Raw genomic sequence first — 16,205 nt, forward strand, 5'->3', positions numbered from 1 at the left:
ACACCCAGTGGACACAGAGCACTGCAGCTCAAAGGGGCTTCAGCCTCAGCTTCAGCTTGTGTTTGTGTTTGACAGACAAGCATCTGTCATGTCTGTTTATGTTAGTCACACACATTTAACCTGGAAGTTTGAATCTTCATACTGTCTGACTCTGGACCTTTGAGTGGTTTATTCTGAAAGCTTTTTATATATTTATTTGTCTGCTTGGACCAGGGGTGTCAAACATGCGGCCCGGGGGCCAAATGCGTCCTGCTGAAGGTTCCAGTCCGGCCCGTGGGATGACTTTGTAAAGTGCAGAAGATATTGACAGTCAAGGGCGTCAAAATGGAAAATAACAGCATAATAACCTAAAAATAATGACTCCAAATGTTCCTCTTGGTTTAATGTGAAAAAAATAATATGACATCATGCCTCTAAATAATGGCAACTCCAACTTTTTCTCTTTGATTTACTGCAAAGAACATTAAATTCTGATCTCCTTTAATAATAAAACGTCAATAACCTGAACAAATATGAACAACCTGAAATGTCTAAAGAAAAATAAGTGCAATTTTAACAATATTCTGCCTGTTTTGTGTCTTGGTAGATCTGATCTGTAATGCACATGTATTAATCATAAGTTGAGGCAGAATATTGATCAAATTTTTCTTATTATTTCTTCTTATTTTTCTTCCGAAATTTCAGTTTTTTCAGGTTATTCACATCTTTTTTGTTTGGATGGTTTGTAAAATGTAAATGATTTCGTAATTTAATGTTATTTTTTGCTTATAAAAAATTTGGAGTTGTCATTATTTATAGGTTATTCTGTTATTATTTTACTGGTCCGGCCCACTGGAGATCAAACTGGGCTGAATGTGGAACCTGAAAGAAAATGAGTTTGACACCCTTGCACTAAAGGTTCCAGTCTGGCCTGTGGGATGAATTTATAAAGTGCAAAAATTCCACAGTCAAGGCTGTGGAACTCATTTTAGTTCAGGTTCCACATACAGACCAATATGATCTACAGTCAAATAATAACAGCAGAAGAACCCACAAAAAAGAATGACTCCAGATTTTCTTCTCAGTTTGATGTGGAAAAAATATGACATTATGCCTATAGTTAAATAACGACAACTTCATATTTTTGTCTTTGTTTTTGTACAAAAAATAACATTAAATTATGAAAATATTTACATTTACAAACTATCCTTTAATAATAAAATGTGAATAACCTGAACAAATATGAACAACCTGAAATGTCTGAAGAAAATTAAGCACTATTTTAGTGTTAAGTGTCTTTGTAGATCTGATTCATAAATGCACTTGTATAAATGATAAGTTGAGGTATAATATTGTTAAAATTGCACTGTTTTTTTTGTTTGTTTTTTTTAAAGAAACTTCTGTTTTTTCAGGTTATTCACATCTTTTTTGTTTGGATAGTTAATAAAAGTATTTTCATAATTTAAATGGGGTTTCTTTGCACTAAAACAAAGACAAAAATTTGGAGTTGTCATTATTTATAGGTTATTCTGTTATTATTTTCCTGGTTCGGCCCACTGCAGATCAAATCAGACTGAATGTGGAACCTGAAAGAAAATGAGTTTGAGAGCCTTGGCTTGGACAGTCTCATCCTGGAATATGAAAAAGTGTTTCTGATGGGACATGGACATGAGTGAAACTGTCATGTCCCATTGTCTTACTGAGACTAAACTGATTCTATTTTAAGTTGGACTTTGGGCTGACACCAGATACTGATAACCAGAGGTGGGAAGTAATAAAGTGTAAGTACTTTGTTACTGTACTTAAGTAGATTTTTTAAGTATCTGCACTTGAGTATTTTTTTGTTTTTTGACAACTTTTTACTTTTGCTCTTTACATTTTTGCTTAAATATCTGCACTTTCTACTCCTTGCATTCTCAGAATAGGCTTGTTACTTTTTCAAACTAAACAGATGTGACAGTAAAATATAATTCAGAGAGAAAATCAGTGGAGGAGAGAAGGAGCACAGACTGTGACCAGGATCAGTACCAGAGTCCAGTACAGGGTCAGTACCAGAGTCCAGTACAGGGTCAGTTAGGGATGCACCGATACCACTTTTTTCCAGACCGAGTACAAGTACGAGTACTTCCATTTGAGTACTCGTCGATACCAAGTACCAATACGAGTACTTAATAATCCCATTCCAGTTGTTCGTTCCTTTTGTAAATGTGCTTTATTGTCGTTGTCATTAGTCTGACTGGAACAAAGTGCTGCTACTGACATTTAATGTGTTGGAATGAGCATTTGTCAATTAATCCACCAGGGAGCACCGCTCTGAATTAACCACACTGGACAAATACCACGAAGAAGAGGAAAGGTTTTGAGAAGAAGAAAGTCAGTAATAACAAACATGGAGATGACAGAGGTAACACGACTGTGATACTAATGTAGCAGCGTTTTCTCTGGTAAGGTTTAAAGCTGAGCTTCAGCAGGAAGAGAAAAGAGAAATGAGCAATAAGTTTGGTTTTCACTTCTGTTGGCGGCGGTCCGCACCACTCCAAACACCCGCTGGTATTCTCATTCTGTTTACGCATCCGCCAGCACCTGGAAAATGGATGGAATGTTCGCAGAGGACGGACAGAACGCTGCGTCTGTATCTGTCTGTGTCTTTAACGTTACTTGCAGTCAGTGTTACTTTTATCACCATCATTTATTTTGAAAAATCTCCACACTCTTCACACTCCACACACATTATTCCTCCTCCTCGTACCTGCTGCACTGAACTGTGAATGTCACACAGCTGTAAGTGGTATCGGTGCATGTGTATCGGATGTCTTTTACGAGTACGAGTACGAGTACACACACTGAGTATCGGAGCTGATGCCGATACTCGTATCGGTATCGGTGCATCCCTAGGGTCAGTACCAGAGTCCAGTATAGGTCCACTTTTCATTTAATTTACCAGTGAAAATTCTACAATTTTATTTTTTTTACCCATCCCTGCATGTTTTTGCGGGTTACCTGTCGGTACCAGACCCAGTGCAGGACTCTGGTTAGTCCCATTCACTGTGGGATGAGAAAATGAAAACTTTTAGGATTTTGTCTGGTTAAATAAATATTGTTTCTTTCATAGCAAAAAATACAGTATTACTATATGTTTGTACTTTATTACAATTGAGAAGTTGTGGTTTTTTACTTTTACTTAAGTGAAGGAGTTGAATCAGTACTTCTACTTTTACCAGAGTATTTTTACACACAAGTACTTTTGCCACCTCTGCTGATAACGAAGATTATTTCTACTCCACCAGATAAAGCAGGGGTGTCAAACATACGGCCCACGGGCGGATGAATTTGCAAAGTGCAAAAATTACACTGAACATATTAACAGTCAAGGTTGTCAAAGTCATTTTTTTACCCCCAAACTCCAAAATTTGAACAATATTGAGCCTGTTACAAAATATTTTGTGCCGTTTAAATCAGTCCACAGTGATCTGTAAGTTGTAATGCACATGTGTAAATGATAAGATGAGGCATAATACTGTTAAAATTGTACTTATTTTCCTTTAAAAATTCCAGGTTTTTCAGGTTATTCACATTTTTTTTGTGAAAGGATAATTTTCGACCAACTTGCTCTTACTATTTTTAGCCACGAACTTCTCATTCTCCTTAGCAAACAGCATTTTTGTACTGGTGTGTGGAGACTAAAGACTGTGGAGACCGCTCTCACAGTTAGGAGGAGGAGCCATGGGTAGCCCGGAGGAGGAGCCTAGGATAGCCTGGAGGTGGAGCCTTTGGTAGCCTGGAGGAGGAGCCTAGGATAGCCTGGAGGAGGATCCTAGGGTGGTCCAGAGGAGGAGCCTAGGGTAGCCCGTAGGAGGAGCCTACGGTAGCCTGGAGGAGGAGCCTACAGTAGCCCGGAGGATTAGCCTAGGGTAGCCCGGAGGATGAGCCTACAGTAGCCCGGAGGAGCCTTAGGTAGCCCGGAGGAGGAGCCTACAGTAGCCCGGAGGAGGAGCCTTCAGTTGGCTGGAGGAGGAGCCTAGGGTAGCCCGGAGGAGGAGCCTACATTAGCCCGGAGGATTAGCCTTAGGTAGCCCGGAGGAGGAGCCTACAGTAGCCCGGAGGAGGAGCCTAGGGTAACCCAGAGGCTCGCGGCTCAGAGACATGACAGATGAAATTTGATTCGATGACTAGCCTTTTCTAAACATCGTCCTAATAAAATAATCTGATTTCGATTTAATATGGCCTAATAGTGCAGGTCTAATTCTGATAGAACATGACGCTGACATACAAGGACACTGGAACTATTTTTCTGAATGTTTGTGTGTGAATTCTCTCCATCAGCCCCAGAAGAAGCTGATAAACTCAGTGGACAGCTGTGTGGACGAGGCGTTGTGTGGACTGGTCCGGTCCAGCGGGGGTCTGAGTCTGCTGAAGGGCCACAGGGTGGTTCTGCGCTCTGACCTGGACAACCTGAGGGCCAAAGTGGCCCTGCTGTCAGGAGGGGGGTCGGGACATGAACCAGCACACGGGGGTAGGACTTCCTGCGTAAAAGCAGACATGTTATTATCTGAGCCTGTATTTGTGCCCGTTCATGGTTGTTGTGTCCTCCTGTGCAGGGTTTGTGGGTGCAGGTATGCTGTCAGCAGCTGTGGCAGGGGGGGTGTTTGCATCTCCTCCACCTGCCAGCATCCTGGCTGCCATCCTCTGCTTACACAATGCAGGTAAGAAAACCCTTGGACCTTGTGTTTCTGCTCTTTTGTTTTTTGTTTTTTGTTTTTTTTTTTAGTTGTATAGATCTTCATTGCTCCTGACGTAGTGCATGTCAAATATGGCTTGAATATCACTGTATAAATAATGATTATCGTTGTCATCTTGATGAGAATAGAGTAGAAATAAAATACAGAGGGCATTGAGAAGGTTCCACAGTAATAACAAGTGTTCAGAGAACGCAAACCTCCGCCAAGCACCCTGAACAGCGTGCGTGTGTGGATCAACTATTTGTTTTTAAATTCAACAGTTTCCAGGTTGTTTCAAACAGCAGAAAAAGCTGAAGCTTGGTACCAGTCATGTGTATGTCAAATTATATTCAATTCACATCAATATTTGTTGAGTTCTAATTTTAAATGTGTGGTAAATGGGATTTTCAGTGTTCAATGTAAATGTCCACAGAGTCCACATTCCACAGTGGATGTGGACAATTCTGTGCCAGATACAAGATACTGTTCTAAGCTATGGTGGATCAAACTGGAGGCTAATCGGAGTTGTTTTGAATTTTTGATGAATTTTGGAAAATTGCTCAATGATGACAGATAGGAAAATTGTAGATTTTGTGACCTTGCTGTGACCTTGAACTTTGGCCTACTTGGCCCAAAATTTAATGGGTTGGTCCCAGGGTCTAGGCCTATCTGTGGGGAAGATTTGGTAAAGATGGTTGGAATAGTTTTCCTGTAAAGTTGTTAACAAACAAACAAACACGCAAACAAACAAACAAACAAACACACAAAGCAAAGTGATCACAATACCTCCTGGTGGAGGTAATGAATAAGAACTGAAAGTAGAGGTAAAAAAAAAATGTCATTAACTGCAATAAAAAAATTTAAATAATAGTTTTCAAAAACCAAAAAACTAAAAATATATTATGAACTAAACTAACTATAAAACAGTGGTTTTCAGTCTTTTTCTGTCATTCCCCTTTGGAGAACCATAAACCTCCAGTCCCCTTTCAACCCCAACAACATTATAACAGTGGTGCAATTAGAACTTTTATTGAAAGAAACATCAATATTGTAATTATACTTTTTGCTTTTCCTTGAATAATTTGTTGCTCAAATTAAAAATAACTTAGATTTTTACTTGAATAATACAAATGAACTCACCCAGACTGCTCTGAGACAATATTTGTCCAAATAAAAATAGGAAATGCACAATTATCTCCAACAATGACAGTCCAGTTCCTTTTTTTAGTCCACCAAACACATGTTGGTTCCACAGATGAACATGTGACCAATATCAGTGGGTCAATGAGCCTGTTTCCATTGGACATCTGAGAACATTCAAGTCCAAACTGCTCCAAAACACAAACCTGTGTGTCCATGTGTCTTTTCCAGTCCAGTCCTTGTCCAGTGTCCAAACCTAAACTCTTTGTCTAGTCTAGTGACAGATCACCATGGCAGTAGATTGGTTTGGTGGATGTCCAGAAAATGAGTCCAGGGTGCTCCAACCATCAAACATTCTTGCCACCTGATACATGTTCGAACCTGAAGAACAAAAAAACACCCAGGACTGATCCATGACCCCCCCTGGGAAGACTCCACACCCCCCAGTTTGACCAACACTGCTATAAAAGCTGAAATTAACAGCGCAATAAAGAATATACAGGGGTTGGACAAAATAATGGAAACACCTTCACCTCAAGATGATAATGCCCCAATCCATACAGCTAGAACTGTTACAGAATGGCATGAGGAACATTCTAATGAAGTTGAGCATCTCGTATGGCCGGCACAGTCCCCAGACCTCAACATTATTGAGCATTTATGGTCAGTTTTAGAGATTCAAGTAAGACGTCAATTTCCACCGCCATCGTCTCTAAAAGAGTTGGAGGGTATTCTAACTGAAGAATGGCTGAAAATTCCTTTGGAAACAATTCACAAGTTGTATGAATCAATACCTCGGAGAATTGAGGCTGTAATTGCCGCAAAAGGCGGACCTCCACCATATTAAATTATATTTTGTTGATGTTTTAAGGTGTTTCCATTATTTTGTCCAACCCCTGTACGTCAAGTCAACTTAGTTTGTTTCCTACATATATTAACACTTCACAGTACTCAAGAATTACATTAACTTTCATAATATGGGACTTTGAATAATCAGTGGGTTTGTGGATCTCTTCTGATGGTCTCTATTTTAACATCCTATCTTTTAAAACAGGGGTTCCCGCAGTGGGGTCTGTGTACCCCCAGGGGTACTTGGAAGAAACCCAGGGGGAAAAAAATCCATTAAATAAGTCATCATGTACTGAACACAAAATAAATAATGAGAATTAATGCTGAAATATAAAACACAATAAATACAGTCGTATAATAGTTTTATTGTCTTTGGTAACATTTGAAGGACATTTATATTTTATATGATTCAAAATTAGTTTATTTGAGTAGATAAGGAATTATTTTATGTAGGTGAAAGGTTCATTTATTAATCAATGACCTTTTTTTATCAATGAAAGAGGGCACTTTTCAGTTTATATATTGCAAAGAGAATTTATTTAAACTTATGTATATATATATATATATATATATATATATATATATACACACACACACACACACACACACACATATATATATATATATATATATATATATATATATATATATATATATATATATATATTACTGTTAAATATATGTTGTTTGTTTACCTTTGGTACAGGAACAAATTTGGCCTAATTTTTTTCAGTCAAAAATGTTGAAGCAAGAGTTGGGGGTACTTGGATAAAAAAAAGTTTGTTTCAGGGGGTACTCCACTGTAAAGATTGAGGAATGTCACTGTTTTTCATGATTTATGGTTGAATAGTTGTTATTGTGTTTTATTGTTCATTGTGTCTCATGTATGTGTTTTATGTTGTTTGGACTTTGTATGGCTGATACCTTGGACAGGTCTGCCTTGCAAAAGACATTCCTAATCTCAATGGGACTTCCTGGTTAAATAAAGGTAAATTAAAAAAAAAAAAAGACTGAAGTAAAACAAGCCAATTCTTATTCTAAAATAAGAAAAAAATATATATAGTTTTGCATTCCAACTAAAACTAAACTGAATTTAGAAATTAAACTCAAAGATGATAAAGCTACTGATGAAAACTTTAAAATTATGACTTGTCTGCTTGGTTACACATTCATCCTGTTACAGTTATAATAAAGGGTGTGTCAGTGCAGTTCACTGCTTTTCTTGCAAATAGTTTAAGCTCCACAATTATTATTGTTATCTAAATTATAAATGCTAAGTTGCTGTGTGTGCGTGCGTGTGTGCGTGTGTGTGTGTGTGCGTGCGTGCGTGTGTGTGTGCACGTGTGTGTGTGCGTGCACGTGTGTGTGTGTGTGCGTGTGTGTGTGTGTGTACACAGCTGACTGCTGTAGTTTGTCATACTTCTGTATTTTTGCTCAGTGAACAGACTAGTGAAAGCAGTAAGTTGATCGGACCAATATTTTACTAGTCATTTTGAATACAATATCCTTACAATCCCGTTGCTATACCCAGAACACTGTGGTGGTGACTGCTGGACAAATGTGGTACAGCATGTACAAATACACAACAGCAGAAAAACTAGCCCATCTAGAACCTGTGGATCCAAACAGGTCAACGCACTAGTTAAGTTTTAAATTCTAATGAAATATTCAGGGGTGCGTTCCTCTGTCCCCAGGTGCTTCTGGAGTCCTTCTCATTGTGAAGAACTACACTGGGGACCGCCTTAACTTTGGACTAGCTGCAGAGCAGGCCCGCAACCACGGCGTCAATGTCGACACAGTGATAGTTGCTGACGATTGTGCTTTTGAGCGACCCAGTAAGGCTGGGAGGAGGGGCCTGTGTGGCACCATCTTCATACACAAGGTAAGCTTTGAGTTACGGCTGCAGTACGTTTATTACAGTAAAATACACAACCTGGCCAAAGTCCCACCTGGACTGAACTGAGCCAGTGGGTCACATCCTTCCATTGTATACTCAACACAGTGACCAAGGTTTTTCAAGCGGCAACAAGTTTCTTTAACTGTAACTGATAGGGGTGTTAGGAAATATCAGTTCTCCAATATATTGTGATATTTCATTTCACAATACTGTATCGATATTAAAAAGTACTGTATTAATATTTTCAGGTATTTATTCAAATGCAGATATTGTGGAGGTTCATTTTTGTTTTTTTGTTTTTCTTTTTTGTTTATATTTTATTTATTATTATTTAACACTGTTTTATTAAATAACGTTAGTTCCTTTGTTGGGATTGAACTAAAATAATGTTCTGATGTTAGTTCTGAACTAATAGAATCTGAACATTTGAACAGGATCTGAAACTGTAATGTCTGTAAAATAGAATTTCAGTTTGAACACGGGAACATTTTGTGATATAACATTAGATCCTGCTGTGATCAAATAAAAATGTGTTTAGTATTTGTGCAGATTTCTGGTGTAATTCAATTCTTCCAGGAAATAATCATTTTGAAAAAGTAACAAAAAAATTGCCTTTTTAACAGTATCATGATATATCGTGATATATCGTATTGTGATCCTAGTATTGTGATTTGTATCGTGTCTCCACATTCTTGCCATTACACACCCCTAGTAACTGATGTAATGAGTAGATTCTCATTTCTTAAACAACCATCAGGTTTGTTTGTTTTTTTTGATCAAGGTCTTTTTTTTCATTTTCAAATTTCAAATGCACAACAAACATACAAACTTGGACATGAAACAATTATATCCAGTTCCTATCCACCTGTCCTCCCACCCCCCACCCCAATTACCGGACCTTCGTTAAATTTATGTAGTCAGACATAATATACTTAGGTACAAAGATATATAAATCCCCTTCAAACAAAGTGCATGTGCAGACACATACATACACATATATATGTACACATATACACACTTGCATATCTGTAAGTTCACATATACTTAAATACCATATTTTCCGGACTATAGAGCTCACCTGAATGTAAGCCGCACCCACCAAATTTTAAAAGAAAAACATATTTGTACATATATAGGCCACACCTGACTATAAGCCGCAGGTGTCCACGTTGTAACATGAGACATTTACACAGACAGATGGTAAACAAAAAGATTATTTAAATAGTTATTTCCATACCTTAAAGGTGCCATATGTAGGATTGTGGCCCAAACTGGTACTGCAATCACATTCAAAATACTGTAGAGTGTAGTATCCTCTCCTCCTCCCCCCAGATTAGGGGTTGCCAGATCCAGCATGAGCGTCTACTACTAGTGTTTCCACTAATCCTTGCCACCACACCATAAATTTCATCCAAAAAAATCATCACCAGACTTATTCTACCTAAGTATGTTATTTCATAGAACAGGACAAATGTCCTGCACACTCAAATGAAAGTTTGCACAGATTCAGGAGATAGAGAAAAGGGAAATGAGCCTTAAGGTTCACTTTTACTTCCACAAAGTACAAGCGGCACGGATCGCTGGAGGCCGTTAGCCCGTAAAAATCTATACTGGAGCCGCATCGTTGTATAAGCCGCAGGGTTCAAAGCATGAGAAAAAAGTAGCAGCTTATAGTCTGGAAAATACAGTAAATAAGGGGAAAGAAGATTAAAAATAAATGAATTTAAAAAAAATAAATAAAAACAACCATCAGTTTGACAGAAGCATAAAGACTGGACTTTTTCATGTGAGTCCAGACTGACCCTGTTCCAGAGCGATGGGGGCATCAGGGTGAGAAAAGAAGTGGATGAACTGATTACCCATCATGCCTAGTGCCTACAGGAGGACAGTGTTATGATGTGGGGTTGGTTCAGTTAATGAAGTCTAGGGTCAGCCATGTTGTGTGTCCAAAAAAATGACAGAAATGCATGTTGTGATGTCACTTATGAAAACAATGAGCATGTCACAATGAAAGCTAAAGGTGGTTCAACAAAACATTAGAGCGTGGGACTTCTTTATTGTCCAGGATAGACATATACACACAGACCTTGTGGAGTTAAAGGGCTCACATTTGTCTAAACCCACTTTTCTTAGTCTGCGGTTCATTTCTTTGTGTATTTGGACTCTAATAGTTCAGACAGTTTGAATTTGAACCCTCCAGCTGCTACAAAACTATCTTTAGATTCATTTGGACAAAAATCCAGTGGATTTCGCCAACCTGTTTGAATTCCCTCTTAATGAGTTCCGTCTATAACTAGTTCTGTCTCCACATTTGCATGTATTGGTTTTGTTAATTTTTTTCATGAATTTGTTAATTTCTGTTCAATTTTGTTCATTTTTTTTCATTATTTTGCTCGATTTTCATCCGGTTTTGTTCATTTTTTTCATTATTTTATCGATTTCTGTTCAATTTTGTTCATTTTTTTTCATTATTTTCTCAATTTCTGTTCAGTTTTGTTCATTTTTTTCATTATTTTGCTTGATTTTTGTTCAGTTTTGTTCATTCTTTTCATTATTTTGTCGGTTTCTATTCAGTTTTGTTCATTTTTTTCATTATTTTGTTGATTTCTGTTCAGTTCTGTTCATTTTTTTCATTATTTTGCTCGATCTTCGTTCGGTTTTGCTCATTTTTTTCATTATGTTGTCAATTCCTGTACAGTTTTGTTAATTTTTTTCATTATTTTGCACGATTTTTGTTTGTTTTCTTTCATTCGAATTCCTTCTTAATTAGTTGTGTCTATAACTGGTTCCGTCTCCACATTTGCTCATATCAGGTCCAGACTTCAGACCAACATTTCTCCAGTATTTCTCCATAATTGTTTGTCGTCATCAGCAGTTGTAGTCCATACTGAAAATATGTCCAGACTCGGAGCCCATTACCTCAAATGTTCAGCTGTCGGTTGAACAGGACAGAGCGGCACAGCCGACAACCTGGAGGGGGCGCGGCCTGAAGTGTCTCATGTGCATTTAAAGGGCCAGCGCTCCAAACCACGTTTCTGGTGTCATTACTCAGACATAGGGTTGAAGATGGACCTGTGGAGTTGAATGAATGAAGAATTCAGAGCCAAGCAGAGCATTTACATTTTCTGGAGATGTCAGGGAAATGTGGGAAAAGGAAGAATTCCGCTAGAAAAAAGACTAATATCACTGCTTTAAAGGATAGCTCTCATGAAGCTACTTTAAGACACACACGTTTTAACTGCATTGAACTTTCTTTCCATCTGTACCAGCTGGCAGGAGCGATGGCAGAAGAAGGCTGCCCGTTGGACCAGATTGTTTCCACGGTGACCCAGGCTTTGAAGGGGATGGGTGAGTGTGTCCTTCAATCCTTCGCACTAGCTGGGACACTTGCCACACTGAATGGGTGATGTGTTTGTCTGTCTGTCCTTCAGGGACTCTGGGGGTCAGTCTGTCCCCCTGCAGCGTTCCAGGCTGTCTGCCTTCCTTTGACCTGCCGCCTGGGGACATGGAGCTGGGACTAGGTAAGACACGATGACAGCAAGAAAGGACCATTATGAAAGACACTGCCCTTTAAAACTCCATTCACACACTGTTCTATCGCTGACAAACATATGAAACTGGAGTTCCACTCGGTCCATTTGTTCAGTGGGTCCCAGTTTGGGTTCCATCAGTGATCCAACTGTCATTGTGCTGCTGTGTTTAGTATGAATATAACAGCTGTTTATGCCATTAACAGAAACCAATGAAGTTCATATTTATCTACTGATTAGAGGAGATATTTATTTTCTAGTTAATAGATAATACATCACAGCAGATATGTAAAGTCTTCAGACATTTCTGATTCTGCAGGTGGAATGCATGATGCACTGTGGGTGGTGCAGTGGATACCTCTGAGCCCATTTACATCCACACCAATACTCTGATTATTATCTGATTTCTGCAGTTATCCCATTATTTTAATGATCATGTCAACAGGATAATCAGATCGGTTTTATCCAATAACGAAATCAGATACCAATACTCCAATGTCTTCACACATGTTTACAGGTTAATTGGATGTATTTCTTTTTTTTTTTTACATCTGCACATGTGTCAAATAAATCTATAGGAACTGACGTAATGCAGCGACAGCGTGAGTCAAAGGAAGAAGGTAAACAAACAATAATGAAACTAGAAAAGCACTCAGAGAGCACAGACCTCCGCCAAGGCAGATCAGTGCCCCCCCCCCCCCCTACACACACACACAATCACCACCAAAATGTAATCATATGTTCCTTGTGCCAGTATCAACATTTCCTGAAAATTTCATCCAAATCCCTCCATAACTTTCTGAGTTATCTTGCTAACAGACAAACAAACAAACATGACCTCCTTGTCAGAGGTAATGAAGGATAGCAGGAACATGCGACCTATTCTGTCGTCTTATTAGCTCCTCCCACATTAGGACAACTAACGCTGACACTGCAGGCATTGTCATGGTAACAAGACAAGACTGCATGTTTTGAAAATGACAGGAAGTGTACGTCTGAATTCATAACCTACATACGTACTCCGACAGAAATCAAATAATGGACTGAAACATGTAAACCAGATGTTTTCTGTTATCCCATTTCTGAAGTGACTGTAAACGCATCACATCTGATTACAGCAGTAATCGGATTCCTCCCAGTTATCAGATTTTGATAGTCATGTAAACAGGCTCAGTGTGGCCCCACAGTATGAAGGTCCTGGGTTGGATTCCAACATCCTTCACTACCTTTCTGTGTGGTTTCTGTTTTACTCAGTCACCCACAGGTGTGAATGTGACAGTGGCTGGTCGTCTGTCTTTAAATGTCCCTGTGATGGACTGGGGACACGTCCAGGGTGAACCCCACCTTCACCTGGATAGGCTCCAGTACCCCCATGACCCTCTGGAGGAGTGGTTCAGAGGATGATGATGACTGTTTCAGCTTTTATTATTGACCTTTTCCTCACTTTTGTTGTGCTTTTGTCATTCAAACTGGAGCTGATGGTTAACACTGTCAGGGGACATGAATCAGATAGCTGACAGCTTGTGTAGCTGAAACATGTTCAGGGGTTTTGGAGTAAATTCTAAATGTTTCTAAATGTCTGTTGATCTTCCTGCAGGAATTCATGGTGAACCAGGTGTTAAAAGGTCAAAGGTCAGTCATATATGACTAACACTTGTCCACATCTACTATTTAATCCCATCCTTTATGTTTTCAGTCTGGATTTGGATTTGTTTTACTCATTTATCCTCTCACTCAGGTGACATCTGCAGATGATGTGGTGATGACCATGATAAATCACATGACCAACCCTGACAGCCAATCACATCTGCCTCTGAAATCAGGTTAGTGATTCTCAACTTTTTTTCAGACACATTAACTACTAATATTTTAGTTGAATTAGTCAGGGTTTCATCATATGTCCTGGAACAGCTGAAATGGATGCTTCAACTGGTAATGCATTTAACAAATGGGTTTAATTGTTTATCATTCATTCGATCATTGTCCTCCGCCTTATCCGGGGCCGGGTCGCAGGGGTAACAGTCTAATCAGGGATGCCCAGACTTCCCTCTCCCCAGACTCCTCCTCCAGCTCTTCCGGGGGGACCCCGAGGCGTTCCCAGGCCAGCCGAGAGACATAGTCTCTCCAGCGTGTCCTAGGTCTTCCCTGAGGTCTCCCCCCGGTGGGACATGCCTGGAACACCTCCCCAGGGAGGCGTCCAGGAGGCATCCGAAACAGATGCCCGAGCCACCTCAGCTGGCCCCTCTTGATGTGGAGGAGCAGCGGCTCTACTCCGAGCTCCTCCCTGGTGACTGAGCTCCTCCCCCTATCCCTAAGGGTGCGCCCAGCCACCCGACGGAGGAAGCTCATTTCGACCGCTTGTATCTGGGATCTTGTCCTTTCGGTCATGACCCAAAGCTCATGACCATAGGTGAGGGTAGGAACGTAGACTGACCGGTAAATCGAGAGCTTCGCCTCTTGGCTCAGCTCCTTCTTCACCACGACAGACCAGTACAGCGACTGCATCACTGCAGACGCTGCACCGATCTGTCTGTCAATCTCACGCTCCATCCTTCCCTCACTCGTGAACAAGACCCCAAGATACTTAAACTCCTCCACTTGGGGCAAAGACCCGACCCGGAGAGGGCAGACCACCTTTTTCCGGTCAAGAACCATGGCCTTGGATTTGGAGGTGCTGATCCTCATCCCGCTCGCTTCACACTGGGCTGCAAACCGCCCCAGGGCACGCTGAAGGTCCAGGTTCGATGAGGCCAACAGGACAACGTCATCTGCAAAAAGCAGAGACGAAATCCTGTGGCCCCCAAACCGGACCCCCTCCGGCCCCTGGCTGCGCCTAGAAATTCTGTCCATAAAAATTATGAACAGAACCGGTGACAAAGGGCAGCCCTGCCGGAGTCCAACATGCACCTGGAACAGGTCTGACTTACTGCCGGCGATGCGAACCAGGCTCCTGCTTCGGTCGTACAAGGACCGGACTGCCCTTAACAGAGGGCCCCGGACCCCATACTGCCGAAGCACCCCCCACAGGATATCAAGAGGGACACGGTCGAACGCCTTCTCCAAATCCACAAAGCACATGTGGACTGGTTGGGTGAACTCCCATGAACCCTCGAGCACCCGATGGAGGGTATAGAGCTGGTCCAGTGTTCCGCGACCAGGACAAAAACCGCATTGTTCCTCCTGGATCCGAGGTTCGACTATCGGTCGGATCCTCCTCTCCAGTACCCTGGAATAGACTTTCCCCGGGAGGCTGAGGAGTGTGATCCCCCTGTGGTTGAAGCACATCCTCCGGTCCCCCTTCTTAAAAAGGGGAACCACCACCCCGGTCTGCCAATCCAGAGGTACTGTCCCCGACTGCCACGCGATGTTACAGAGACGTGTCAGCCAAGACAGTCCCTGCACATCCAGAGACTTAAGGTACTCAGGGCGAATCTCATCCACCCCCGGTGCCCTGCCACCGAGGAGCTTGCAAACCACCTCAGTGACTTCAGCTTGGGTGATGAACGAGTCCACCTCTGAGACCTCAGCCTCTGCTTCTTCTATGGAAGACATGGCAGTGGGATTGAGGAGGTCCTCGAAGTATTCCTTCCACCGTCTGACAACATCCCCAGTCGAGGTCAGCAGCTCCCCACTTCCAATGTAAACAGTGTTGGTGGTGCACTACTTTCCCCTCCTGAGGCGCCAGATGGTTTGCCAGAATTTCCTCGAGGCCAACTGATAGTCCTTCTCCATTGCTTCCCCAAACTCCACCCAGACCCGAGTTTTTGCCTCCACAACTGCTCGGGCTGCAGCACGCTTGGCCTTCCGGTACCCATCAGCTGCCTCAGGAGTCCCATGAGCCAACAAGGCTCGATAAGACTCCTTCTTCAGCTTGACGGCATCCCTTACTTCAGGGTCCACCACCGGGTTTGGGGATTGCCGCCACGACAGGTACTGGAGACCATGCGACCACAGGTCCGAGCAGCCGCTTCGACAGTGGAGGTGGAGAACATGGTCTACTCGGACTCAATGTCCCCAGCCTCCCCCAGGATCTGGGAGAAGCTCTCCCGGAGGTGGGAGTTGAAGACCGCACTGACATCGGGCTCTGCCAGA

General features: G+C 41.3%; 1 protein-coding gene across 1 annotated transcript in view; it reads left to right on the plus strand.

Moving 5' to 3' along the window:
* tkfc (triokinase/FMN cyclase) overlaps positions 1-16,205 on the plus strand; it is a 35,604-nt gene that overhangs the window by 223 nt on the left and 19,176 nt on the right. Inside the window, exons 2-8 of the mRNA XM_030162164.1 lie at positions 4,303-4,492; positions 4,578-4,682; positions 8,381-8,568; positions 11,853-11,931; positions 12,015-12,104; positions 13,711-13,745; positions 13,852-13,936. Coding sequence (XP_030018024.1) covers positions 4,303-4,492; positions 4,578-4,682; positions 8,381-8,568; positions 11,853-11,931; positions 12,015-12,104; positions 13,711-13,745; positions 13,852-13,936 — 772 coding nt within the window. The remainder of the gene's footprint in view (positions 1-4,302; positions 4,493-4,577; positions 4,683-8,380; positions 8,569-11,852; positions 11,932-12,014; positions 12,105-13,710; positions 13,746-13,851; positions 13,937-16,205) is intronic.

Source organism: Sphaeramia orbicularis, chromosome 18 (assembly GCF_902148855.1).
Source record: "Sphaeramia orbicularis chromosome 18, fSphaOr1.1, whole genome shotgun sequence".
Classification (NCBI taxonomy): Eukaryota; Metazoa; Chordata; class Actinopteri; order Kurtiformes; family Apogonidae; genus Sphaeramia; species Sphaeramia orbicularis.